General features: G+C 56.2%; 1 protein-coding gene across 1 annotated transcript; it reads left to right on the top strand.

The window, feature by feature from the left end:
• Nucleotides 1-656: 656 nt before the first annotated feature.
• On the top strand, nucleotides 657-26,699 carry TMEM132E (transmembrane protein 132E). The gene is made up of 9 exons (XM_063173960.1): nucleotides 657-771; nucleotides 13,751-14,636; nucleotides 15,928-16,068; nucleotides 19,256-19,448; nucleotides 19,776-19,919; nucleotides 23,869-24,074; nucleotides 24,648-24,927; nucleotides 25,005-25,196; nucleotides 25,617-26,699. The coding sequence occupies exons 1-9, from the start codon at nucleotides 699-701 to the stop codon at nucleotides 26,643-26,645; spliced, it is 3,144 nt and encodes a 1,047-aa protein (XP_063030030.1). The 5' UTR covers nucleotides 657-698; the 3' UTR covers nucleotides 26,646-26,699.

The following is a 26,699-nucleotide window of genomic DNA, read 5'->3' as shown; positions in this document are numbered from 1 at the left end:
TTTTTGCTCCCCCCCCCTCCCCTCAATTATTTTTATTTTTTTTTTTTTCCTTTTGGAAGAACAGCGCTTGGAATTCTGATTTTCCTTCTCGTGCAGGGTTTAGGGGGGGGGGGGTGCTGTGTGCTGGCGACCCGCACCCTGCAGCAGCATCATCATCATCATCCTCCTCCTCCATCGGCACATCGGGGCTCTGCTTTTACCCTCCGGGAAAAGGGGGGTGTTCCACGTGCTCCGCGGCTCCCGAGGAGGAAGAGGAGGAGGAAGAGGAGGGGGGCGCTCCCCCGCCGGGCTGGGCGCTCCCCCGGCCGCCCTGCAGGCGCTGGGGGGGGGTTGCGGCAGCTTTGGGGTGCGGGCTGGGGAGGGGTGGGGGACCGGAGATGGGGCGCTCTGCTCGCTGAGCTGCGGGGGGGGCAAAGCCGAGCCCCCCCATACCTGACCCGGTTCCTTCCTTCCCCCCCCCTCCCCAAAATTCCGCCGTGGAATTGGCTGCTGCTCCCGGCTCGCACGTGGTTGGATTTAAGGGGGATTTCTGCGGGTTTTTTTTTTTTTTTTTTTCCGGTGCTTGGTTTGGATTCCTTTTATTATTATTATTATTATATTTTTTAAATTTTTTTTTTTCGCCGCTGGGGTGCCTCGGTTTTTTTTGTTTTTTTTTTCCTCCCCCCCCACTGCTTTTTCTGGCTGTCCCCCACCTTGCAATGGCCTCTCTGGAGAAGATGCTGCCCGGACCGGCCGCGCTGCTCTGCTGCCTGTGCTCCCTGCTGCTCCCCGGTAAGTGCTGGCAGGGGCGGGGGGGCAATATTTACAAATACATCTCTATTTTATCCGTGCCTGCAATACGGGGCTTTGCACCATCTGCCCCCCCCCCCACCCCCGGGGCACCTCCGTGTCCCTCCGTGTCCCCCCTCCCACGGCCACCCCCTCCCCGTGGCCCCCCAAAGCCGAATGGGTGAAGATTATAGAGTTTATTGCTGGCTTAACAAAATGACAGCTTGTGCTTGTGAGCGGGCTGGGCTGCCAGCAGGGTGGCAGGGGGACACGCCAGCCGAGGGGGTGTCCCCTGACCCCCCCCCCCCCCCCGTTCCCTCCCCGAGTCTTGTCTCCTTAATGCAGAGCTGCTTTAGCGGCAGGATCAGGGGTTTATCCGCTATTATCCACTCGCTGATCCCCCAGACCCCCACCCAGACACTTCCCCGCTCTGTGCTGAGTTGCTGGGCAGGCTCTGCCCGGGTTGGCAGCGTTTTGGGGTGGGGGTGCAGCCCCTGGCATCCCCCCCCCTTCCCTCCCTGTCCCTCCCGTGGGTTTGGGGGCCCTGCAGCCCCTGGCTCTGATCGCATCCCGAGCGCTGCGGTGACATCCCGGCCTGTCCTGGTGACAGCACCTGCTGCTGGGGGCTGCGATGGGCCAGCGGGGCCAGCGAGGGGTCACACAGCCCCAGGGACACGGGGCTGGCTTCCAGGAATGATTTTTGTGGATGCTTTCCATTTAAAATCGAGCCCCGGCCGCAGATGCTTTTCCCAGCCTGGCCAAGCAGAAAGTGGGGGCTGTTTGCAGTCTGGGGGGGGCACTGGAGCTCGGGGTGTCCTGGGGACTCTGCCCAGCTCGAGTGACCCCTCCAGGAGCTGCGGGGATCCCTGGACCGTGCCTGGCTCTGTGTGACACCGACAGCCCATGGCTGAGGCACTTTGGGGGCTCTCCCAGCATCTGCAGCACCTGAGGGTCCTGTAGGAGCTTGAGGAGGGTGAAATAATGAGGAGGGGGATACTGGGAGCATTGATGGGGGATGGAAGGGGTTTTCCAGCCTGGAAATCCAGAGCCCAGTGGAGCAGCAGGGATGCTCCAGGCTGTGGAGCCACAACTTTCCGTAGCATCCATCCTCGGGGGTGGCAGAGCTCCCTGTTCCCACCCCACACTGTCCCTGGGGTGCTCCCCGGGCAGGCTTTGCTGGCACAGCTCGTTGGGAGCCCCAGCCTGGGGAGGGAAGCAGGATCTCCCCCTGCCCCATTACCCTGGAGCAGATCCAGCTGTCTGGCTGGGCTGTGGGAATGGGATCCGTGGGGAACGGCCTCTGCTGCAGGGGCTGGATGTGCCCCCTGCTCCCCATCCCCTCCCGGGCGTTTCTGATCCCCCAGTGCTGCTGGGACCCCACAAACCCTCAGGGTCAGGCCTGGATGTGTCCCCTGGGCTGGGGGATGTGTCCCCATCACTGGGGATGTGTCCCCATCACTGTGGGGGTCCCCAATGTCACCGTGAGCTGGGTGAGGGTGCCCTGTGCCAGGGCTGTGCCCATGGGAAGGGAAACCTCTGCCAGGAGTTTTTATTCCCCTTCCAGGACACTCAGCTGCCCTCTCTGGCCTTTCGTGGACAAATAAAGGTCTCGGAGGGAGGAGGAAAGAGCCACGGAGAGCTCCTGATTCTCCAGAGCTCCTTCCAAAGGGCTCGGGCTGGTGGTGGGGTCAGCCCGTGGTGAAGCAGTGCCTGCCTCTCCTGCTTGCAGGATTCCATTCCCTTTTCCCCTTTTTCCCTTGTTTTTTATTTAAGAGCAGCCCTCCGTGCCAGCCTCTCTCCCCGGAGCTGCTTGGCCGAGGCCCCAGATCAGCTGCTCACAGAAATTGGAATTTTTGGGGGTGTTTTTGGGGGGCATTTCTGGGGTGGGATGGCCACAGGATGGACAGACAGACATGTGGAGCATGAATGCTGGTGGTGTGTGCTCGGTGCAGTTGTGCTGGGACCTGTTGGGATGCGGCACGGGGGGATTTGTGGGTTTGTGGGATGATTTCAGCTGTCTGTAGGGTTGAAGCTGGACTCTGCCTCTTCCCTCAGCTCCCTGCAGCGTGCCTCAGTTTCCCTGCTCCCAAACAGCCTGGACGCTCTGCTGGGGTGATCCTGTGCCAGAATTCCGGGCAGGTTTGGGATCCTGTGCTGGATCCCACATCCCATCCCACTCCGGGCTCCCTGCACACCCCAGACCAGTGGGACCCTGGAGGAGCAGGATGCTGCTCCAGGGCTCCCTGGAGGATGTGGAGGATGGTGCCTCAGTTTCCCTGCTCCCAAACGAGCTGGAGGCTCTGCTGGGGTGATCCTGTGCCAGAATTCCGGGCAGGTTTGGGATCCTGTGCTGGATCCCACATCCCATCCCACTCCGGGCTCCCTGCACACCCCAGACCAGTGGGATCCTGGAGGAGCAGGACGCTGCTCCAGGGCTCCATCCCTGCCGGGGTCTCCAGCCAGGACACCCCAAACCCAGCGGGGAACACACCCCAGACAAGCCCCGTGCCCGTCCCTGTGAGCAGCTCCAGCTCCGGGGTTTTCACACCAGCAGGTGGAGATGTGCCATAACTTGGAACCGGGAACCTACACCCGCCTCTGCTCGGGGAACACCGGGAACGTGCCCCGGGAACCCCTCCCGGGGTTTGCAGCCCCCCAGGATAGATTTTGGGATGAGCATTCCCAGGAGCACGAAGGGCAATGGGATTTTTGGTGGGTGGGTAAAGGGGAGGACCCGGCCTCTGGGTTAACCTGGCACAAGTTTTACCTTGATGCCACAGAAAAGGGGATGTGCAGGGATATTCCTTTTGGATTTTAGCTCTAGAGTGCCCCTGTGTGACCCCAAAACCCGCTCCAGCTCCCCCAAACCCCCAATACCTGAAATCTCAGCCAGATGCTGGGATTTAGGGGTATGAAGTTGAATTTCCCCCTTGGGAAATTCTTTTCTTCTCCCCCTTTTGCCCTATTGGTGTTTTTGAGAGAAGGGAAAAGGCTGAAGGAGATAATTGAACAATGATTTTGGGGAGCACCAGCCACAGGGTTTAGTCCTCATCCAGACCTGTTCTTTTGGGGGAAACTGAGGCAGGAGATGGGGTGGCAGCACTCCCTGGCTGGGGATTGCTCAGGAATTTTTGGAAACCTATTCCTTGAGAATTTGTTTCATCTCAAGGCTATTTCCTTGAGAATTTCTTTCTAAAGTGCTACTATTTAAACCACTCCAGCTGCTGAGATCCCTCTCCCAGCTCCTCTGCACCCTAAAAACACAATAAAAGGAAAAACTGAGGATCCTGCAGAGCATCCCCAGTGTTCCATCAGCACATCCCAGCTCCAGAGCCTGTTGTGGAGGGAGTTAGGGGGATGTGGCATCACCCTGGGGGATGGTGGGTGAGGGAAAAGCTGCTTAGACAGCACAGTTTTGATTTTTTTGGCTCCTGCACTGCCTGGCCAAAATAATGTTGGGTGTGTGTGAGCTGCTGGGTGTCCCCTCCCGCGTGGCGCCTGTCGCTGCCACCACAGGAGCGTCCCATCCATCTGGAAAAGGTCACTCTTGCTAATCTAATCAGAAGCTTTTATTATTAAATATGTGGCTCTGCTAACGAGCAGCCCCCCAGGCAGGCAGGCAGGCAGGGATGTGGGACACGCTGGGATGGGGCTGGGGACACCAGGGGATGAGATGTCCCCTGGGAGTTGTGGTGGCAGAAGGAGGAATGGTTCAGCGGGGTGGAGCGAGGCAGTCCTGCTGCTGTTCCCCAGGGAAAAGGAGGATGGAGCTCCCCTAATTGGAATTTGGGAGCTCTGGGCTCCTCCAGCCGCGTTTGGGGGTGGCCCAGCTGGGCTGGGACATTGCTGGGCTGTCACCTGTGCCACCAGCAGAGGTTCCTCCTCAGGATGTGCCTCTCCCTTTCCCTTGAGCTGCTCCCTGACCTGTTGCTGCTCCTGGCCTGTCCCATGTCCCTCGTCCCCTCTCACCTTTGGAGGACAACGCCACCAAGGATAATTCCATCTTCTGATGAAGCCACTGTCACCTTCTGCTGGGCATTTTCCCACCACCTGGATAATATTTGTCGTGCTGGATTTTCCCAAAATGCCCAAGCAGGTGCTGCTGGGGTGGCTTTGCCACCTCACGTGTTGCTGTCACCTCCCATCCCCTGCAGGAGTTTGGGTTTGCTCCGAGCTCTTCCCCAGGACTGGCAAAACACGAGAATGAATTAATTTTTCATTTATTTTTTTTTCCTTTAAGGAGAAGCTGTGGTTTTGCTCTGGAGGATAAATCAGGTTGGAAATGCAATCCCTGCTGCTGCCGGCTCGGCGCGGCTGCGGGATCAGCTCCTCTCCTGGAGCCAGGGAAAGGGGAGGAATTCTAGCTGTGCTTGAGCTCCTACCACTTCCCAGCCCTGCTTTTGGGGGGTCTGGGGCTGATGTTGGACCCCAAACCTGAGATCTGGGGCTGGATTTCCCCTGGGAAATCCTCTGGAATGGAATCCGGCTCCACCGCGCGCCACCAGAGGGAAAGGAACGAGCTGGAATCCTTCTGGAAGGTGTTGTGGGCACAGCCTGGAGTGCTGGGGAGGCAGCTTGGGGACAAATTCAGTGTTCAGAAGGTCCTGGAGGGCTGTTGCCGCTCCTGGTCCTGCTGGCAAGGGATGGAGAGGGGATGAGGTTATCCAAGCAGGACACGTGGCCTCGGGGGTGTCCCTGCATTGCCTCTGTGCCCACACTGGGGTTTTGGGGATTTGTCCCTTGAGAGCTGCTGTCTCTCTCCCTGACTCCCATTTCTGGCTCCCCAGGTGGTTTTGGCAGGGGATAGACAGGGGATGGGGTGATCCAAGCAGGACACGTGGCCTCGGGGGTGTCCCTGCATTGCCTCTGTCCCCACACTGGGGTTTTGTCCCTTGAGAGCTGCTGTCCCTGTCCCTGATCCCCATTTCTGCATCCCCAGGGGTTACTTTTGGAGGAGCCACCTGGGCTGCTCCCATTGTGGGGCTCCCCCAGCCCAGCAGCCCCACAGAACCTTCAAGGCTGCCTCATTTATCCCAGGGTATCTCCCCTCCCTTTCCTTTCTGGACATTCATAATCAGCCATATACTTCCCTGTACTTTTTTTATCCCTCCTTTTTAATTAATTTCTTGGTTTTTTTTTTTTTTTCCTCCCTTCTCTGGGAAGGCCTTCTCCTCCCTGTCCCCCAGCCTGTCCCTTGTGTGATTTGTGGAAATTGCTCTAAAGTAGCTGCTGTGTAAAAGCCTTGCTGGCTCCAGGAATTTATGGCAGGCTGCGCCTCTGCACGGCACATCCCATTTAGGCCATATTTATTTATTCCTTTAGGTCTCTGGTTTGTTGGTTTTTTTTTCTCTTCCCCTGTTTTGTTTATTCCCTTTTATTAATTTCCTGGGGGAAGCACTGCTGGAATGGTTCCCTTTTGCTCCACGCTGCTTCTCACCCCAAAAATATCCCAGGATAGGTCCCATCAGTGTTACTGGATTTTATTGCTCCTGCTGATGGAAAAGCCAGGTTGGACTTTTGGGAGAGAGAGAATTCTCAGGGATCTACAAGAAAAGCCCACCAGGCACAGCTCTGTGTTAGAGAATCCATTCCTGCTGCTCCCAGGACTCCAATCTCAGAACTCCAACCCCAGGACTCCACATCCCATCCAGTTCCCACTCAATTCCCACCCCAGGCTGATTTTGGGAAGCAGTTTAACCTCTCAGAGCCATGGGAATTCCCAGTTCATCCCTGCCACAGCTCCTGGACAGCTCCAGGAGCATCCCTGCATCCTGCTCTTCCCACGCCGTGTGCCAGGGGAAGGTGATTCCACATTTGTAACAATTATTCACTTAATTGAGTTCCAATTAGCTGGGACTGGAGATGGAGGCTCTGGATGCATCCAGAGGGAAGGGGGAGCTTGTTGTCATTTATGTCACCAAAACCAATTTCCAAGGCTCTGCCTGCAGGGAATGTTTTGGAGGTTTCCATGAGGGGTCTCTCTGTATTTTCTGCTTTTGGTTTGTATTTAATTCCAGGCTCTTTTCTTTTTGTACCCTGGGATTGTGGAGTGGAGAGGGGCACGTGCTGGGGCTGGCTGAGTTTTAGTGGAGGTTTGGATGATTCTTTTCTCCCTTTTTGTTGGTTTTTAGGGTGTTTGGAGGCACTGACCCCACTGGGGTGGGAATGTAGGGTGGCAGGGTCAGTGCTGTGGGATGAGGAGGGAGGAGATTCCCAGGAGAGGCAGGGAGATGTCTGAGCCTGACCCTTCCCTGGGACCACCTCCAGCTGTGGGAAGATCCAGCTGTGGGAGCTCCAGATGTGGCACATCCCAGGTGTTTGGGGCCATTGCCACCCCTGTTTTCCCTTTGTGCTTGGTCCTGATGGATGGGGTGGCAAAGCCTGAACCAGCAGATTTTGGGGCTGGGCCTGGGATCCACAGGAGGCTCAGGGGGATGGGGTGCAAGCAAAGGGAAGGGAGAGGTCCATACTGGATGTCCTCTTTGGGGGCTCCTGGTTCTCGGGGTTTTGGGCGGATCCATCACTCCACTGACTCCTCTGGGTATGTTCTGCCATCATCACCCTGCTCAGGGCTAAATTGTGACCTTGTCACCCTGGAATGTCACTGGAGCTGGCGATGAGGAGCACTGGTGGGCACCAAAACCCCTCCACAGGAGCTGCGGTGGAGCTCTCTGGCAGGGGGACAGTGACACCCCCTCCATCCCTCCCTGGGCATTTGGGGTGGCTTTGTCACTATGGCAGCTCAAGCCACTGCTTTAGGGACAGCTCTCCTGCCTTGTTCCCAGCTGGGACACCACGGGAGCCTGGTAGGAGCTGTGAGAGTCCCACATCCCCTGGAGCTGCATTCATCCATCGATCCTCCGAGCCGCCAGTGCCACCCATTAACATCCAGAGAGCTTTGAACCCCTCTGGGCTGACCTCAAACCTGCCCTCCCTACTCTCCAGGGCTTTCCCTGTGTGCTTTCCCCCCATAAGTGGGGATATAGCCCCGGGAGCCCCCGCTGTGGCCCAGGGGATAAGCCAGGATCAAGATTCCCCCCTGGAGCGTGGCTGCAGTGATCCCAAGGCCGACAGCTGGGCTGGGCTAAGCTGCTGGGGAACAGGAGGAGGAGGATGATAAGGAGGGTCTTCAGCCTCAGGAGAGCCAGTGGGAGCAGGGATGGAGGCAGCAGGATGGAGATACTCTGCCTGTGCCCTGTTTTCTGGGGATTCAGGGCAGGAGGGGAAGGTAATTGATTGTAGCTCCATCCTGTCTGTCTGTCCTCCTCTACACCAGGCTGGGCAAGCCCAGCATCAGGAGTGGGGATGATGATGATGATGATCAAGATGATGATGATGATGATGTCATCCTGGATTTTTCCTAAAAGCCCAGCCAAGTTCTGCTGGGGTGGCTTTGCCACCTCCGATCCCCTGCAGGAGTTTGGGTTTGCTCTGAGCTCTTCCCCAGGCCTGGCAGAACACGAGGATGAATTGATTTTCACAGGGCACCCTGATGCTGGGAGGATGTGCAGGGGTTTTGGGGCTGTTTTCTCCCGTTCTGGGATTTCAGGCAGGGCAGGAGGGCGCTGGCCAAAGCAGGTTCTGCTGGGGTGGCTTTGCCACCTCACATGGCGCTGTCACCTCCCATCCCCTGCAGGAGTTTGGGTTTGCTCTGAGCTCTTCCCCAGGCCTGGCAGAACACGAGGATGAATTGATTTTCACAGGGCACCCTGATGCTGGGAGGATGTGCAGGGGTTTTGGGGCTGTTTTCTGCTATTCTGGGATTTCAGGCAGGGCAGGAGGGCCCTGCCCCTGTCCCCACGTGCCCTCCCGGGCGGGCAGAGCAGCTCAGCACATCTGGCCCCGTGGCTGGGGCACATCTGGCGGGGCAGATGTGGGGCTCCACAAAGGGGTCACCAGTGCGTGTTTACATCTGGGCAGGTCCCCCCAGCTTCCCGAGGGACACAGGGGAGTCCTGCCCCGTCCCACCGCGGGGCTGGGGGTGGCTGCTCAGCCCGGGGAGCCCCCGGGGCAGCGGGGATGTGCCAGGCATGGATGGAGAGCTCTGCTCTGGCTGCCCGTGCCGAGCTGCCGGGGTGCAAGGGCCAGATGGGCCCCTCAGTGCCGGCCCAATAAACCCGGAATGCAGGTCAGGTGCTGCAAATCCCGCTCACCACGGCGGCAGCGGGGCTGCAGGGCACAGCCAGCCGGCAGGGTTTAACCCTTCTGTCCCCCAGAGCCGGCCAGAGCGGGACCCGAGGCCACCTCCCCTCCCGGGGGCGACAGGGAAGCAGGGGCTGGGGACAGCGGTGTGGGGACTGCAGACTCCTGGGCTGTGCTGTCTGTCCATCCTTCCTGTCTCCTTCCAGGCACCATTCTTTGTTGGGTCTTTTCCTTTTTCCTTCTTTTTTTCCTTTTCCTTTTTTCCCTTTTCCTTTTTTTTTCTTTTCCTTTTTTCCTTTTTTTCCCCTTTTCCCCTCTTTTTTTTTTCCTTTTTCTTTTCCTTTTTTTCTTTTCCTTTTTTTCTTTTCCCTTTTCCCTTTTCCCTTTCCTTTTTTTCCCTTTTTTCCCTTTTTTTCCTTTTCCTTTTTTTCTTTTCCTTCTTTCCCTTTTCCTTATTTTCCTTTTCCTTCTTTTACTTTTTTCCTTTTTCTTTTTTCCTTTTCCTTTTTTCTTTTCCTTTTTTTTCCTTTTTTTCCCTTTTCCTTTTCCTTTTTTCCCTTTTCCTTTTTTCTTTTCCTTCTTTTTTCCCCTTTTTTTCCTTTTCCCTTTCCCTTTTTTCCCCTTTTTTTCCTTTTCCTTTTTTTCTTTTCCTTATTTTCCTTTTCCTTCTTTTCCTTTTTTTCCTTTTCCTTCTTTTCCTTTTTTTCCTTTTTCTTTTTTCCTTTTTTTTTCTTTTCCTTTTTTTCTTTTTCCTTTTTTCCCTTTTTTCTTTTTTCCCCTTTTCCTTTTTTCTTTTACTTTTTTCCTTTTCCCTTTTTTTCTTTTCCTTCTTTTTCCTTTTCCCTTTTTCCTTTTCCCTTTCCCTTTTTTCCCTTTTTTTCCTTTCCCTTTTTTTTCTTTTCCTTCTTTCCCTTATTTTCCTTTTCCTTCTTTTTCTTTTTTTCCTTTTTCTTTTTTACTTTTCCTTTTTTTCTTTTCCTTTTCCTTTTTTCCTTTTCCTTTTTTTCCCTTTTCCTTTTTTCTTTTCCTTCTTTTTTCCCCTTTTTTTTTTCCTTTTCCCTTTCCCTTTTTTCCCTTTTTTCCCCTTTTTTTCCTTTTTCCCTTTTTTCCCCTTTTTTTCCTTTTCTTTTCCTTCTTTCCCTTATTTTCCTTTTCCTTCTTTTTCTTTTTTTCCTTTTCCTTTTTTCTTTTCCTTTTCCTTTTTTCTTTTCCTTTTCCTTTTTTCCTTTTCCTTTTTTCCTTTTCCTTTTTTCCTTTTCCTTTTTTCCTTTTCCTTTTTTCCTTTTCCTTTTTTCCCTTTTCCTTTTTTTTCTTTTCCTTTTTTTCTTTTCCTTCTTTTTCCTTTTCCCTTTTTTCCTTTTCCCTTTCCCTTTTTTCCCTTTTCCCCCCTTTTTTTCCTTTTCCTTTTTTTCTTTTTTCCTTTTTCTTTTTTCTTTTCCTTTTTTTTCCTTTTCCTTTTTTTTCCTTTTCCTTTTTTTTCCTTTTCCTTTTTTTCCCTTTTCCTTTTTTTCCCCTTTTCCTTTTTTTCTTTTCCTTTTTCCCTTTTCCTTTTTTTCTTTTCCTTTTTTTCTTTTCCTTCTTTTTCCTTTCCCCTTTTTCCCCCTTTTTCCCCCTTTTTCCCCCTTTTTCCCCCTTTTTCCCCCTTTTTCCCCCTTTTTCCCCTTTTTCCCCCTTTTCCCCCTTTTCCCCCTTTTCCCCCTTTTCCCCCTTTTCCCCCTTTTCCCCCTTTTCCCCCTTTTCCTTTTTTCTTTTCCCCCTTTTCCTTTTTTCTTTTCCTTCTTTCCCTTTTCTTTATTTTCCTTTTCCTTTTTTTCCCTTTTTTTCCCCTTTTCCTTTTTTCCCCTTTTTTCCCCCCTTTTCCTTTTTTCCCCTTTTTCCTTTCCTTTTTCCTTTTCCTTATCCTGGAGCCGTTCTCTTGCTGTCCAGCCACTTTTGACCTCCATCCTTTATTCTCCCTCCTGTTTTATTTATCCCTATTCCCCCTTTCCCACAGCTCCACGCACCTCCTCTGGCTGTAATTCCAGCCTGGGTTAGACCCGCTCCTGTCGGGATCAGTTTAGGGCCAGGCAAGGGAGGCGCCGCTCCCGTCCCCTCCCGGCTGCAGATTAGAGCATCGTTTAAATGCATTTTGTCCGGGGAGGAAATCGCTTCCCTGGGTGCCGCCAATCCGCCGGCGCTCGACTAATCACGGCCATGCCATTAATCTGCAGCCTGGCCCTGTCCCCGTCCCTGTCCCCGCCCCGGCTGGCAGGGCTCGGTGGCAGGGCCACCCTGCCTGTCCCCATTGTGGCACCAAAAGGAGTTTGGGAGGCGCTTTCCTCGTCCTGCTACACCCAACCCTGATTATCCAGCAGAGAATCCCCACCGAGGGAGGGAGGGAGGGAGGGAGGGAGGGAGGAGCTGGGTGCTGGAGGGGATAAATGGCACCCAAACCCTGTGACAGAGGGTGGGTGACACAGGGTGCCCCTCGCAGCAGGCGCTGGGTGCTCACCAGGCTGGCACAGAGCTTCTCCTGTGACACCAGAAATTCTGCAGCACCTCAAGGCTGGATTTGCTTGGGGCTGTGCTGGGCAGTGAGCTGGGTGGGATTTGGGTGGGTTTTCCCTGTGAAATGTCCTGATGCTGCTGCAAACCCCGGAGGTTTTGGAGGCCTGAAATCTGATGCTGTTTCAGTGTGGGTTGAGCAAAGCCCTTTCCCTGTACCCAAGTGGGTCCAGTTCACGTCACTCCAGCTGCCGGATCCTTTTCCTCAAATAATCTCATGCCTTGGAAAAAAATCCCCTTTTCCACTGGTTGGGGGTGGCAGGAGGATGCAAACCTTCACCTTTCAGCAGAAAACTACTTCCATGAACCACGAGGGCAGAAAGCTGCTGGTTCTGGAGCAGTGCTGGTGTCACTGAGCTGAGCGGCACCCATGGGTGCATTCCAGGATTTAGCACCTCTCCTGCACCTCCTGGCTCTCTAGAAGATGGGAAAACAGGCAAAGCAAACAGGATTGGGGTGGCAGGGGCTGGAGCTGTGGCAGCACATCCCCATCATTCCCACAGCCCTGGGGAATTCTCTGAATGGCTCTGGGACACCTTCCATCCCGGGATGCGGATCCTGCCTGTCCCCTATCCAGTGCTAATCCTTTTATGAGCTCTCTAAGCTGCTTAACTCCCCTGTGCCCTGCAGCAGAGACCTCCCTGCCTGGGCTGGGGGCTCCTGCATCCCTGGAACCTGAGGAAATTGGCTGTGCCAGGGATTCCTGCATCCCTTGAGCACAAGGAATGCAGCTGGGCCGGGGGTTCCTGCATCCCTTGAGCCCCCCAGGAAAGCGGCTGGGCTGGGGGTTCCTGCATCCCTTGAGCCCCGAGGAAAGAGGCACTTTTAGGGCTGGAAAATTCCTCTGGGTCCTGGCACGCTGCTAAGCCCCAGTGGGGAACGGGACTGAGTGATTGCCGGGAGAGGAGCCGTCACATCCCCACCTTTCCTCGCCGTGGTTTGACACCGGTAATTTGGGCTCTGCCGCTCGGGAGCCGCTTGGGAGCGGCTGCAATCAGTGCTGGGAACGGGGGATGCGGGGAGCCGAGGGGAGCGGGGGGGGGATCCAGCCCTCCTGGGAATTCCTGGCAGCCGCTGGAGAAGGCAAAGACCTTGAGATGCCTTCCAGGCTCCCACAGCTGCCAGCACAACGCCTTTCCCAGGAATATTTCCGTGGGTTTTCCCTCTGCTTGCAGGGCAGTAACCAGATCCTTCCAAGGGGCTCGGGCAGCCCTGGAGTTATTTTCTTAAGGCAAAATTGATCAAAATGAAAGACAAAAGGGGAGTTTTGAAGGGTCCTGGGTGCTGCTGGGGTTTGCACAAAGTGGCACTGACATCATCTGTGTCACCTTTCCACCAGGTCTGGAATAATTTGGTCAGGGACAGGTTTATCACAGTGTGGGTGACACACCTAGGTGGATGGCAGGTGACAGACTGGCTGTGACACCACCCTTAAGGTGGGTGTGGGGACAGAGCAGATCTGGGGCTGATTTAACCACCTTCCCTGGGTGATCTGGGAGCTGGAAGCAGAAAGAAAGTCTTGATGATAATGATAAATATGTGGTGGGGCCTGCCAACCAAAAATTAAACTGGGTGTAACTTTTGGTCACGAGCCTCTGGAGAAACTCAGCATCCATGCCTTGGGAAGCAGGGATGGAGCTGGGATGAAGCCAGCCCTGTTTCTGTGGAAGGGTTTGTGCTGGTTCAGGCAGTGCTGGGGTGGGAGACCAGTGCTTCAGTGTGGGGGGATAGAATGTAAGAAAATAAAGATAGTGCAGAAGGTTATCTCACTCCTGAGGAGTTGCAGCTGTACTAATCACCAAAGATTAAGGACAGGCCTGCCCTTAACAGGCCACAGTGGTGTCCCATGAGGATGAGTGCTACAAAAGAGTGGGTTAGCTGGGTGAGGAGAGAGCTGGAGTTTGTTGGCTGGGCTGTGAAGAAGAAGGAGTCAGTGCTGTGAGGAGGTGCCTGTGAGAAATCACTGAGAAGGTATGGGAGATGAGATGACAATGCTTTGGGCTCCCCACCTGAGGCTGGATGTGGCTTCAGCACACCCTGGACACCCAATCCCATGAAGGTGGCTTTGGCTCTGCTCAAGCTCCAGGGTTTGTGGCACAGAAACCTGGCCAGGGTTTGTGGCTGGGTTTGTGGCTTTTGGTTTGTAGCACAGAAACCCAGCCAGGCTCTTGCTGGTTTGGGGGGCTGAAACTCCAACTCCTCCTTGCTCTGCTCTTGCTTGGCTCAGCATTCCCTGCCCAGGAGCTGTTCCAGAGGAGATGCCCATGCTAACCCAAGCTCTCCCTCCCCTCTGCAGCCCACGCCAAGGGCCCAGCCCCCAGCCCCGAGCCTGCCGAGCCCCCTGGTGCCATCCTGCTGCCCGTCAGCTATCGCCTGTCCAACACCCGCCTGGCCTTCTTCCTCAAGGAGCTGGGAGCCAGCCCTGCGGGCAACGGCAGCGCCCCTCTGCAGCGCTCCGAGCCTTTCGTCGTCTTCCAGACCAAGGAGCTGCCTGTCCTCAACGTCACCCTGGGGCCCTTCAGCACGGGGCTGGTGCTGCCCAAGGAGCACCTGCAGCCCTCCAGCACCTTGGAGGTGCCCGACCGCCTCACCGTCAACTGGAAGGTGCGCGCCTTCATCGTGCAGCCCCGGCTGGTGGCCAGCCAGCCCGTGGTCCAAGTGCTCTTTTATGTGGCCGGTCGTGACTGGGACGACTTCGACGTGACGGACCGGCTGCCGTGCGTGCGGCTCCACGCCTTCCGCGACGCCCGCGAGCTCAAGAGCTCGTGCCGGCTGCGGGGCAGCCTGGCCATGTGCCTGGTGCAGGCCGAGCTGCCCCACGCCTGGTTCGGCCCCTCGGCCGTGCCGCTGGGCAGGAGGAAGAGCGCCGAGAGCCTGGAGGGGGAGAGCCAGCAGGCAGAGCTGTACTACACCCTGCACGCCCCCGACGGCGCCGGGCAGTGCCTGGGGGATGCTCGCCGTGGGGTTGGTGGTGCCCGCACCGAGGGTCCCACGCAGCACCCGCTGCTGCGCATCGGCAGCGTCAGCCTCCTGCAGCCCCCGCCAGGGCCCGCCCTGCAGGAGCATCACCTGGATGGAAACGTCTTCATCCGCCTGCCCGACAAGCCCCTGAAGCCCGGGGAGGTGCTGAGCATCCTCCTCTACCTGATGTCCAACTCCACGGTGGAGCACTTCACCCTCAGGTGAGGCCCTGGGGCTGTGCCCGCTGCTTTTGATAAGGAAAAGCAGCTGTTGGAGGGTGTGGTGTTTGTAGGATCTGCTGGAGGCTGGGTCTGGAATATCTGGAATTATTTGAATTAAATACCAATATAGCCAGATGGGACATGCCTGGGCTCGTCTGGCCCTTGCTGCTTGACCAAAGGCGGCAGCTGCGGTGGTTTCACCTCAGAGACACCTTTGGCTGGCTGGATATTTCAGCAAAAGTGAGTGTGCTACCTCAGGGGTCTCTTCCCTGACTGATCCATCCCCAGGGTCGAGCTACCCCACGTTGGGCGCCAATATATTGGAATTAAATACCAATATTGCCAGATGGAACGTGCCTGGGCTCGTCTGGCCCTTGCTGCTTGACCAAAGGTGGATCTGTGGTGGTTTCACCCCAGAGACACCTTTGCCTAGCTGGATGCTGCAGCTGGGCACTTGGGACAAGTCCAGGCATGCAGGAGCTCAGGTTTACCTCTGGTGGAGAGGCTTTAGACGAGGTGAAGGAAAGGAGTCGAGTTCTGCTGGAGGGTTTTGATCCAGAGCTTTATTCCTGGCCCACAGGCCTCTGAATGCAGCACAGGCCTCTGAATGCAGCACATGGAATGTGGGTTTGCAGGGGGAGCTTCCTGCAGGAGAAGGCTGTCCATGTAGGACATCTCTGCACTGCCACTGTGCACTGCTGCCTTTGCTCTCCCAGTGCTCCCAGTTGCACTGGGATCCTGCCAGCAGCTCTGGGTTTATTCCCAGCCATTTTGGGGACAAGATGTGGTACAGCCTTGGGGCTGCTGTGAAATGAGGGGGGTCCCCCATATCCCCTCCTCCTGCCCCAGAACCAGGTGGGAGCAGAATGGGGTGGTGGGCAGGAGGTGCTGAGAACCCCAGTGTGGGCAGGTGTGCAGGGGGGGCCCCCATCACTGTGTGTGCCTAAAGATGGGGACACAAGCCCTGGCCACACCTCTTCAAAGGGCACTGTGAGTGTCCCTGTGGCCTCTGGACCAGCAGGGAGCCCCTGGAATGGAGGATGTGGTGCTCCAGGTGCCCCTGTCCTTCACCCCAGGGGTGCCCAATGCCCTGGGGTCAGCACTGGGGCTGGGGCTCCAAAATCCTTCTGGAGGGACAAAATGCCATGAAACAGGAGCTGGAATGGGCTGTTGCTGCCAGCCTGGGTGAAGCTTCCCACAGCCTGAAGGGATCAGGGAAAAAACTCCACCCATGCCATGGGATCCAAGAGTGCCTGAGGGTGAGGATCCATCCCTGACTTGCTCTCTGCAGGGTGAAGGCCAAGAAAGGTGTGAACCTGCTCAGCACCAAGTCCAGGAGCGGGCAGTGGCTGGTGAGCTCGGAGCTGCTGACGGGTGGCAAACACTCCACTGCCACCGTGGACGTGTCCAGGGTGGATGGGGCCGGGCCCAGGTAAGGGGTGCTCCTCTGGGAATGCCAGGGCAGTGCTGGGATTGGGCCTGGAGCAGCTCTCCCTGGGTGGCTGCAGTGCCACATGGGTGCTCACAAGGGAAACTGAGGATTTAAACTGAAGGTTTCACGGCTGAGTAGTGAAGCTATGGAGATTCCTTAGTCTGGGGTGGAAGAATTTTAATTTTTTTATGAGGTTTTAATGCTGTGAGAGGCAGCAGTATTTTGCTGTCTATCCTGGTGTCTCCTCTGGGAAGGAAGGGGAGAAAGGCAAGGTCCCATCTGAGCCCTAAAGTGATGGATGAGTGTTGGATGGAGAGCAGGATCCCAGTCAGCACCTGAGACAGGCAGTTCTGCCCTGCTCACGCATTCCTGAGATGCTGGGAAAGAGCAGCTGAGGAGAGCCCTGGAGATGGAGTTGAGAATGATCTGAAGGAGAAAGGAACCACAAAGCCAAGCTGAGACCTCAGAGGGTTCTCAGCCTGAAGGGGAGATGTGAGACTGGCAGGGCATGGCATGGGGTCAAAAACAGCAGCAGGAAAGATTCTAAAGTGCTGGAAAACAACAGTGATGTCTCTGTCACTGTGCCCTGGAGAAAGGGACACAAGGGTCTCCAGGAGCTGGGTTATAGCAATGGGATGTGCTCAAGTCATTCCTGTCCTCTGCCATGGAAATCTGCCCACATCTCTGTCCTCCACCCAAAAACTGAGCAAATCTGGGGCCAATCTCTTGGAAAAAGATCTCCTCAGCTCTGCCTGCCCTGGTGTGACCTCCAAAGCCCTGCAGAACCAATTTCTTACCAGGAGAGCAAATTTTCCTTCAACCCATCCTGCTGCTTGCAAAATGCACCCAAAAAACCAACACCAGCTAAGGCTGTCTCCAAGGAAAAAGCTGTGGAGGAAGGCATGTTGTGGCAATTTTGAGTTCTCCTTGGGATGGCTTTTGCAGCTGCAGTGTGGCTGGAGCTCTGGGCTTTATGGTTTCAAAACCTTAATCCTAGGCATAACCCTAACCCTTGGTGTAACCCTAACCTTAGGCAGTAAAAGAAGCCCTGGGCTGGGGGCTCCAAGGAAAAAGCCATGGAGGCAGCCAATGTTGTGGCAGTTTTGTGATCCTTTTGTGATTCCTTTGGCAGCTGCAGTGTGCCTGGAGCTCTGGGCTTTCTGATTTAAAAACCCTAAACTCCAGGTGTAGCCCTAACGCTAACCATAGGCGGGTAAATCAGCCTTGGCCTCAAGGCTGATCCTGGAGTGTCCCCAGGGCCACCAGCCTCCTGTGCCTTGCACGGCCACCCCACAGCACAGAGAGCAGAGCTGCCAGCAGCAGGATCCTGTCCCCCTTCCCCCTCTCCCGCTGCCAGCACTGCTTCCAATCAGCCTGCAAAGGTTAGAGACGGGGGAGGAATTTAAAGTGATTACAATCACCTTTTAGACAAACAACTCCATCAAATATTAACGGAATGGAGAGGATGAATGACTCCAAGCCGTGTTGCCCTCCAGGCTGTGCAAACAGAAGAGTTGCTTCACTGGAGCCCTGGGGGCTTTTGGCAGTGCTGGCTGTGCAGAGAGGGGCTGTGAATCCTGATTTTTGGGGTCAGAATGGCCCAGTTTGGGGTGTTTTACACCCCAGGAGCTGCATCCTCAATTGTTCCCTCAATGCTGGCAGCCTGGCTCCTGCCTGTTCTGAGCAGGTGATGCTGGGGGAGGGCAGGGGATGGTGGCTAGGCCTGGCAGCATTTCTGGGACACCTTGGGGCACCCCACATCGAGGAGTCCCATTGCCACACCACCTCTGGCTCTGCTTTGCCTTTGGACCTGCCTCTTCCCCCTTAGCTTTGGAAGAGCAGCCAAATATTCTTTTTAAACCTCGTGCCCTTTAGTGATTCCTCTTGAAGCCCAGAGCTGCCTTGGGGCAGGGCAAGACCCCACCAGCCCCTGTGGATCAGCTCCACTGCAAAGCCCATCACAGCTGCTGTGGGATGAGGGAGAAGGGATCAGGGCTTGCCGTGGCCTGGAGCAGCTCCAGCTTCTTGCTCTCCTCTCTCCCTGCTCCCTGTCACTCATTAGATATTGATCAGAGAGAAACCCAGCTGTGCCCTGCATCCCCAGATCGATGGGACCTTCTCAATTGCTGCTGCACTGAGATGAAACTGGAGCCAGTCCTGGCCTCCCTCCCACTGGAATTTCACTTTCCCTCCCCTCCTCGCTGGCTCTGGGGGGCTTTTACCAGTGCTGTGGTTTGTGGGGGCTCTGGGATTTCCTCTGGGGGTGTTCAGCTTTTGGGGAGCAGTGAAGTTTGATGGGGTAGGGTTGAACCCTGCATCACTCCAAGGATTTGCAGGGCTGAGAGGGCAGGATCAGGTCTGGGGGGGTTTGATTGTAGGGATGGGGTGTAGGAATAATTCATGCTGTGGCTGTGAGGTTGTGTCCAAGCCATGATGTCCTGCCCTGGGGACACCCCAGAGGTGGTGTCCACCCTGTCCTTTAGCTCCATGTCCTGCTGTCCTCAGCCCTGGCACTAATTTGTGTGTGTTTGCTGAGCTGATGGTCCTGGGCTGTTCTCCCCTGCCCCCTGCCCATCCTCCCTCACAGGCTGGGCACAGCCCTGTCCCATGTCCCAGCTCAGTGCTGTCCCACCTGCTGTGTGGGCTTGAAACTCTCCCGTGACTCAGTTTCCCTCTGGGATCCCCTTGGAAAAGCCTGTAGAGTCACCAGCTTGGGCTGAGCTCATGTGTTGACACTTGTTTGTCACTCCTGAGTGTTCTGGGTGTGGGATCTGACCTGAGTGTCCAGGCAGGAGCAGTAAATCCATCCACACTGCTGGGAAGATGGAGTCAGGGAGACAAGGCCAGCACCTGCAGCCACCCACTGTCCACCCTGCGATGTCACCCAGCCGCCCTGGCAGAGCTGATGAGGTTGTTTTGTCCTGCTGGGGGAGGTGGTGAAAAACATTTTTCTCTCCCACTGGGGAGATCCCCATGGGAATCTGCAGGATCCCATTGGAGCAGCCTCTGCAGAGATGGTGTCAGGGCGTCTGGGTTTGGGTGGCACCCTCTGCCAGTCCTTCTTGGCACCCTGGGGACACCAGGGACACCCGTTGGGGACTCTGATGTCCTGGAGCTTATCCCAGGGCGTCTGTAGGACCTGGGACAGCCACCTGACCATGTCCCCTCCTCCTGTCCCCCTGCCCAGGGATGGGGACTCCTCATCTGAGATCATGCAGCTGGATTTCGAGATGGAGAACTTCACGAGCCAGTCGGTGACGCGCCGCATCATGTGGCACATCGACTACCGGGGCCGCAACCCCCCGCCCGACCTGGAGAAGGTGGTCACGGAGCTGACGGTCATCCAGAGGGACATCAGGGCCATCGTGCCCCTGGCCATGGTGAGCAGGTTCCTGCCCTCTGTTGTTACCTGCTTTGAGGGTAGATGGATTGACCACATGCCCTATAGCATCCATCCATCCATCCATCTCTATATCCATCCATCCATCCATCCATCCATCCATCCATCCATCCATCCATCCTTCCATCCATCCATCTCTATATCCATCCATCCATCCATCCATCCATCCATCCATCCATCCATCCATCCATCCATCCATCCATCCATCCATCCATCCATCCATCCATCCATCCCCCATCCATCCCACCCACACCCAGCGCCTCCTCTGCCCTCTAACACGACGGTGCCCTCCCCATGCCGCCCCCAGGACACGGAGATCATCAACACAGCCATCCTGACAGGGCGCACGGTGGCCATTCCCGTGAAGGTCATTGCCATCGAGCTCAGCGGCGACATCGTGGATGTCTCGGCCATGGTGGAGTGCAAGTCCAACAACGAGGACATCATCAAGGTGGGTGTGAGGAATGGGGGGGTCTTGCGGCCCTCATGAGTGGCTGGGGTTCTTCCAGGAGTGCTGGCCCCAACAGCACCCTGGGCTGGAGCTGGTGGCTGAGCTGATGTGGCTCACAGCCCCACCCAAACCAAGTGTCAGCCCCTTGGTGGCTCCAGTCTGTGTGACCATGTTCACAGGGGTCTTAGGTTGAAGGAAGAGATGAGGATCTGACTCCATGTTTCAGAAGGCTTGATTGATTATTTTATGATATATATTATGTTAAATCTATACTAAAAGAATAGAAGAAAGGTTTTTATCAGAAGGCTGGCTAAGAATAGAATAATAAGGAATGATGACAAAGGCTGTGTCTCAGACTCTCTGTCCGAGCCATCTGAGCTGTGATTGGCCATTAATTACAAACATCCAACATGAGACCAATCACAGATGCACCTGTTGCATACCACAGCAGCAGATAATCAATGTTTACATTTTGTTCCTGAGGCTTCTCAGCTTCTCAAGAGGAAAAATCCTAAAGAAAAGATTTTTCATAAAAGATGTCTGTGACAAGTCTGTGCAAGCTTCTCCCTGGGGTCTCTTGGGAGAAGGACAAGACATTTTGTCACTGTCCCCAGAGAGGCCATGGGATACTCCCACGCTGGCAGCAGCAACTATGGGTTATCACAACACTTAGTGCTGATAAGGGGAAATATTGTCACTGTGGGCTGAGCTGCATGCTCCCATTAGCACTGGCACTCAGGCCTTGAGTGACATTGATGTCCTGATTGGATCAAGGGACTGGTGAGATGGGAATGATGGCAGGAAAAGGGGAGCTGAGGGGGAAGATCCAGGTGGGAGAGGTGCTGATGGGCCAAATGCCAAATTCTCCCTGTCCCTGCCCTGAGACAGCCCCTGATCCTCAAACCCTCCAATTTCCCATCACCAGCCCTGTTCATCCATATACATTTTCCCATCCCTGAATAAATCCATCTGCCCACTTGCCCGTGTCACTCTGCCACCATTTCCATCCATCCATCCATCCGCCCCCAGACATCATTCCCTTCTCCTGAACACCTCCCACCCCTCTCCCTGCGTGCACCCGGCCAGCTCTCCCTTTCCATGCTCTGCTGGGCTGGGCAGAGGCAGGGAAGGGGTCTGGATGCTCAGGAAAGGGGTCTGGATGCTCAGGGAAGGGGTCTGGATGTACCCAGCTCTCTATTTCCATGCTCTGCTGGGCTGGGCAGAGGCAGGGAAGGGGTCTGGATTCTCCAGGGTGCTGTAGCCCCTTGTCCTCTTTGCCACAGGGGTGATGGCAGAGCTCTGTCCCCGCTGGGATTTGCTCTCCCAGGGGGACACCCAGTGCCCCAAAGTGCTTACCCAAGTTCTTGACTAAAACTCACACCCGTGGGATTTACAGGACCGGCTCTAATTTATGGAGCCCGGTCCTCCCCAGCGTGATAAAACACTGGAGCAATAATACACTTCAGGATGGACTCCAAGGCACTTAAACTGTTTAATGTGCTGCCTTTCTGCTCATAAATCTATTGGCACTCTGTCCCCAGCCCTGGGGGGAGCAGGCACATGCCCAGGAGCTGGGATGAATGATGCAGGGAGCAGCCCTCCGGCCCCGGCTCTCGTCCTGCTCGGAGCCCTGTGCCATTTCTTGCTGAGTTATTTGGTGTTTGTGTTGGAGCTTCATTTCCGAGGGAGCTCTCAGTTACCTGCTGAGATCGGGGAGTATGATTGCGGTGTCAGGGCTCTAAACCTGCTCCATAAATCACAGCTCACGGAGTGGGATGTGCTATCTGTTACTGTAAATAATTTAACATGAGGGCGGGCTGGGGAGCTGCCTCTGCCCGCTCTGGGGTGGCTCCCTGGTGGTTGCTCTCTTGTGTAACGTGGGATTTGTCCTGGGATCGGTGTGGACATGGCTCTGAAGGATGTGGTGGGAGAGGATGAGTGGGAGTTGTCATGCTCATCCCCTTCTGTGGTGACAAAGGTGTGCAGGAGGACATCACCACTCAGGGTAGTGTGGAAATCACCCCCTATTTTTAAAATGAGTGGTGACCTTGTGGGCTGTGGAGGGTCACACCGGGAGTGGGAGATGCTCAGCCTCACCTGTGTGTGACCCTTCTGAGAACCCCACACTCCACATCCCCCAGAGAACTCCCCAGGAGCTCAACGGGACCAATCCTCAGGGACCCTGCTCACCCACAGCCACCACCAGCACCATGGTGGCTCTCCCCACTCCTGGGGGCCTTGGAGAACATGTGTGTCCCCTTGATCCCAGGCCTGTCCCCGTGCCAAGCTGGGAACTCCTGGCCACAGCAGTGGAGGCAGTGGTGTTTGGCTGGGAGCCCAGGCAGCCCTCAGCCTCTGTGTTCCTGACAGCTCGCCGTAAATCCGGGAAGTTTCCCCGAACAAGCTTCATTTCCGAGCTAATCTGCACTCACTCCATCTTCGGGACAGGCCTGGTGTGCAGGGACCTTTTGTTGTCATAGTTTCAGCCCCCTCGTGGCTGCAGAGCAAGTGGTGCCCAGAAGGAGGTGCCGGGGGGTTTATTAGCCGAGGCAACGCAGGCAGAGCCCATCGTGTTTATTGTGATAAATGGCACAATATCCAGAGATCCTCTGCTGCAGGATTCACCTGGGAGCTCATCTTTATTCAGGCGCTGCCTCGCCACGGATGAGATTGTCTTGTCAGACTTGCTGAGCTGGTACCTCTGATAGGAAGACAAGGAACAAACCATCCTGCATCGCCCTTCCCTCCTGGGCCCAGGAGCTCAGATCCAGGGCTCTGCCTCCTCCACCAGCCCCAGGGGACTGTGGACACTGTGCATCGAGCTCCTGAAGCTGTTGTAGAAGTCAAATCCTGCTGTGGGCTCAGAAAAGCAAGGTTCCTGCGCTGGTTGCCCAGAGATGCTCCTGGAACAGGCTGGGAGAGAGACAGGGATGCTGTCACCACCACTGTCAGCCACCTGCAGCCTGGCCTCAGCCCTTTATCAGCTATCAGAGAATCCAGGGATTCACAACTGCTGGAAATCAGCTCTTCAGGTGTTCAGTGCTGCTGGCTGAGCAAACGGGTTCTGTTCTTCCCAGGATCCAACAAATCAGATGCAATTCCTGACAGGGATGAGAGGCTGGAGTCCCCTTTGGGTTGTCTTCTGCCACTCTGGCTGGGAAGGAGCTGTTGGCTGGTGAGCTGAGCTCAAACCCTGGGAGATGCTGGCCTGGTGTCCCCTGAGCTCCTTAATTAGCTCAGGCAGGTGGTAATGAGTGACCCCCTTGTAGGATGAGTTTGTTTTATAGCAAATTTCACTAATGGCGTTTGAATAAGTGGGAATTACAGGAGGAGGAGTGAGAAGAGGTTCAGGGGGATTCATTCAGACCACAGGAATCCTGCTCTGTAGTGAGCAGGAGGGACAGGAGCAAGGCATTGGTGGGGACAGGAATGAGATGGGTCTCTGCTTGCTGCCTCTTCTGGAGGAGATTTTGGGGCAAATTTCCAGGTTGAACAATTTGCAACCTCTGTAAAGCATCCGTAGGTGCCTCTAGCTCAGGGACAAATCAGCATGGAGGCCAAAGAGAAACTGAGGCGCCAAGTGGAGGTTCTTGGTGAGGTGAGAGAGAGTCAGGGCTGACTGGAGGACCTACGTCAAGGTGGACATAGATCTGTGGATCCACCTCTGCATGGTGGACAGGGGAAGTGGATCTGTGCCTCAGGAGGGCGTGGGTTGGGGCACACTTTGCATGGTGGCCAGGAATCTGTGGATCTGTGCCCCAGGAGGACCTGGGTCAAGGGACATTTTGAAGGGTGGACATGAGGTGTGCATCTCCCTCTGAGAAGGATCTCCAGGAGGAGGGAGCTTCAGGGGCATGAACTGGATTCACGCCAGGTGACATTCTGCTCTTCCTGCCATGATCTCTGCCATGTCTACAGGACCATTCCCACTCTCCCTCTTGTCCCACAGGTTTCCAGCAGCTGCGACTACGTCTTTGTCAGCGGGAAGGAGTCGCGGGGCTCCATGAGCGCCCGGGTCACCTTCACCTATGAGCACCTGTCGGCCCCGCTGGAGATGACGGTGTGGGTGCCCAAACTGCCCCTGCACATCGAGCTCTCGGACGCCCGGCTGAGCCAGGTCAAGGGCTGGAGGGTGCCCATCCTGCCGGACAGGAGGTGGGTGCTGAGGAGCCGGCCTGGAGAAGGCAAGGTGTAGGTGGTGGTCATGGGTTAATTGTCTTTTTCAGCTACTTCATGAGGGGGTTTTAAAGGTGGTGGGGAAAGAGGTGTCTCAGGGGTCTTTGGTGGAAAGGGGAGAGGTCATGGACACAGTTATGGGGAAGGAATAAATTTCACAGTGAGGTTGGTGGAGAACATCCCTCCTTGGCAGTGGTCAAAAGTTCCCTGGATGAAACTGGGAACAGCCAAGCTCCCAAGTCCCTTTTTTGAGGTCTAGAGACGTCCAGGTGTCCATCCCAAGCAGAGATACCTTGTCCTCTCATTTGCTGAGTGGGCAGAGATGCTGGTGACCCTGCTGTTACCACGTCCTGCTAAATCCCCTGAATCCTTCATGGACAATGGGCATCTTTTGCCCTGGAGCCACCATTTTTTGGTGACATTTCGTTTTTCCCTGATTGGCCACCTCTCCTGAGGGGGCCTGAGGAGCCATGATGCGGGGAGCTTGGCAGCACTTCCTACTCACTGCCCTGTTCATCCATCTGTCCGTCCGTCCATCCATCCGTCCCGCAGGTCAGTGCGGGACAGCGAGCACGAGGAGGATGAGGATGAGCGGAAGCAGAGCCGGGGCTGTGCCCTGCAGTACCAGCACTCCACGCTGCAGGTCTTCACCCAGTTCCACACCACGGCGGCTGAGGGCACGGGCCAGGTGGTCACCATGCTGGGGCCGGACTGGCTGGTGGAGGTCACCGACCTGGTCAGCGACTTCATGCGCGTGGATGACCCACGAGTGGCCCACATGGTGGACAGCTCCACGCTGGCCGGGCGGGAGCCAGGGACCACCCTCTTCAAGGTACCCCTGCCCACCTTTTCCCCTTCTTCCAACCTGGCTGGGCTGGTAGGGGGTGACAGGAACCTCGTCCCCTGCAGGTGGTGTCCCCGCTGGTGGAGGCGGTGCTGGGTGAGACGCTGGTGACAGTGGCAGAGGAGAAGGTCAGCATCACGGACCTGAAGGCCCAGGTGGTCTCCAGCCTCTCGCTGTCCCTCCACCCCAGCCCTGGCAACAGCCACACCATCATCGCCCGCACGTCCGTGCAGCAAACTCTGAGCTTCTTCAAGCAGGTGAGGCCAGGGGTGCATCCAAGCCTGGGGAGGAACTTGGGGTGCAGCCTCCTCCTCCCAAATCCTGCCCACACTCCAGCCCTCGCAGCACCCACTGTCCTCACAACACCCTGGTGACCCCAAAACACCCCAGAAACCTTCACAGAGACCTGTGATCCAAGCCTGGAGACAGGACACAACTGTGGGGACAAAGGGGGAGGGAGGGAATCCTGTACAGCTCTGGGAGCCACACCTGGGATTTGGGTTGAGCCTGGGCAAGCACGGGGAACGTGGAGAGAAGAACAGGCTGAGGAGAAAAAACAGGGAATGGTGGGAACAAGATGGGTTATGGAGGGATAAAGGGTGGATGGGGGGTGGACAAAGGGGTGCAGGTGGGACTGGCCTCCTGCTGGGCAACCGGTGCGTGTGTTGGTCCCGCAGGAAGCGCTGCTGAGCCTGTGGATTTCCTACAGCGACGGCACCACGGCGCCCCTGTCCCTGTACGACCCCAAGGACTACAACCTGGTGGTGAGCAGCCTGGACGAGAAGGTGGTGTCGGTGACCCAGGACCGGGCGTTCCCCTTGGTGGTGGCCGAGAGCGAGGGTGCGGGGGAGCTGCTGCGGGCCGAGCTGGTCATCTGCGAGAGCTGCCAGAAGACCAAGCGCAAGAGCGTCCTCTCCACGGCCTTGGCCACTGTCCGTGTCCACTTTGGCTCCGAGGAGGACCCCACCTACGACTATGACCACGTGTCCAGCAGGCCGGGGCTGGGGGAGCCCGGGGCCAGCACCACCCTGCGGGCAGAGGTGGACAGGAAGGCGGAGCCGAGCCAGGACAGCCGGATGTCCAGCGCGTCCCACCCCACCGAGGACTTCCCCACCATCCCCACCGGCTTCGTGCAGGTGACGCGGGGGCTGACGGACCTGGAGATCGGCATGTATGCCCTGCTGGGCGTCTTCTGCCTGGCCATCTTGGTCTTCCTCATCAACTGCATCGTCTTTGTGCTGAAGTACCGGCACAAGCGCATCCCGCCGGAAGGCCAGACCAACATGGACCATTCCCACCACTGGGTCTTCCTGGGCAACGGGCAGCCCTTGAGGGCTCACAATGACCTCTCCCCGCAGCCCGAGAGCCCGGGGAACCCGCTGGAGAACGTGCAGACCTGCTGCCACGGGGACCACCACAGCAGCGGGAGCTCGCAGACCAGCGTGCAGAGCCAGGTGCACGGGCGTGGGGACGGCTCCTCGGGGGGCTCCACGCGGGACCAGAGCGAGGACCCGCTCAACTCGCCCACCTCCAAGCGGAAGCGGGTCAAGTTCACCACCTTCGCCACCATGCCCTCGGACGAGCTGGCCTACAACTCCATCCCCATCGCCGACGAGGAGGACTTGGAGTGGGTGTGCCAGGACATGGGGCTGCAGGACCCCGAGGAGCTCCACAACTACATCCGCAGGATCAAGGAGATCGCTTAACGCAGGGGCAGCAGCAGCAGCAGCGGGGACGGGGCGGGAGGGAGGGGCTGCCAC

This window comes from Melospiza melodia, chromosome 21, assembly GCF_035770615.1.
Source record: "Melospiza melodia melodia isolate bMelMel2 chromosome 21, bMelMel2.pri, whole genome shotgun sequence".
In the NCBI taxonomy this organism is placed as follows: Eukaryota; Metazoa; Chordata; class Aves; order Passeriformes; family Passerellidae; genus Melospiza; species Melospiza melodia.
The sequence above is the reverse complement of the archived record's forward strand: the minus strand, read 5'-3'. Positions and strand labels throughout refer to the sequence as shown.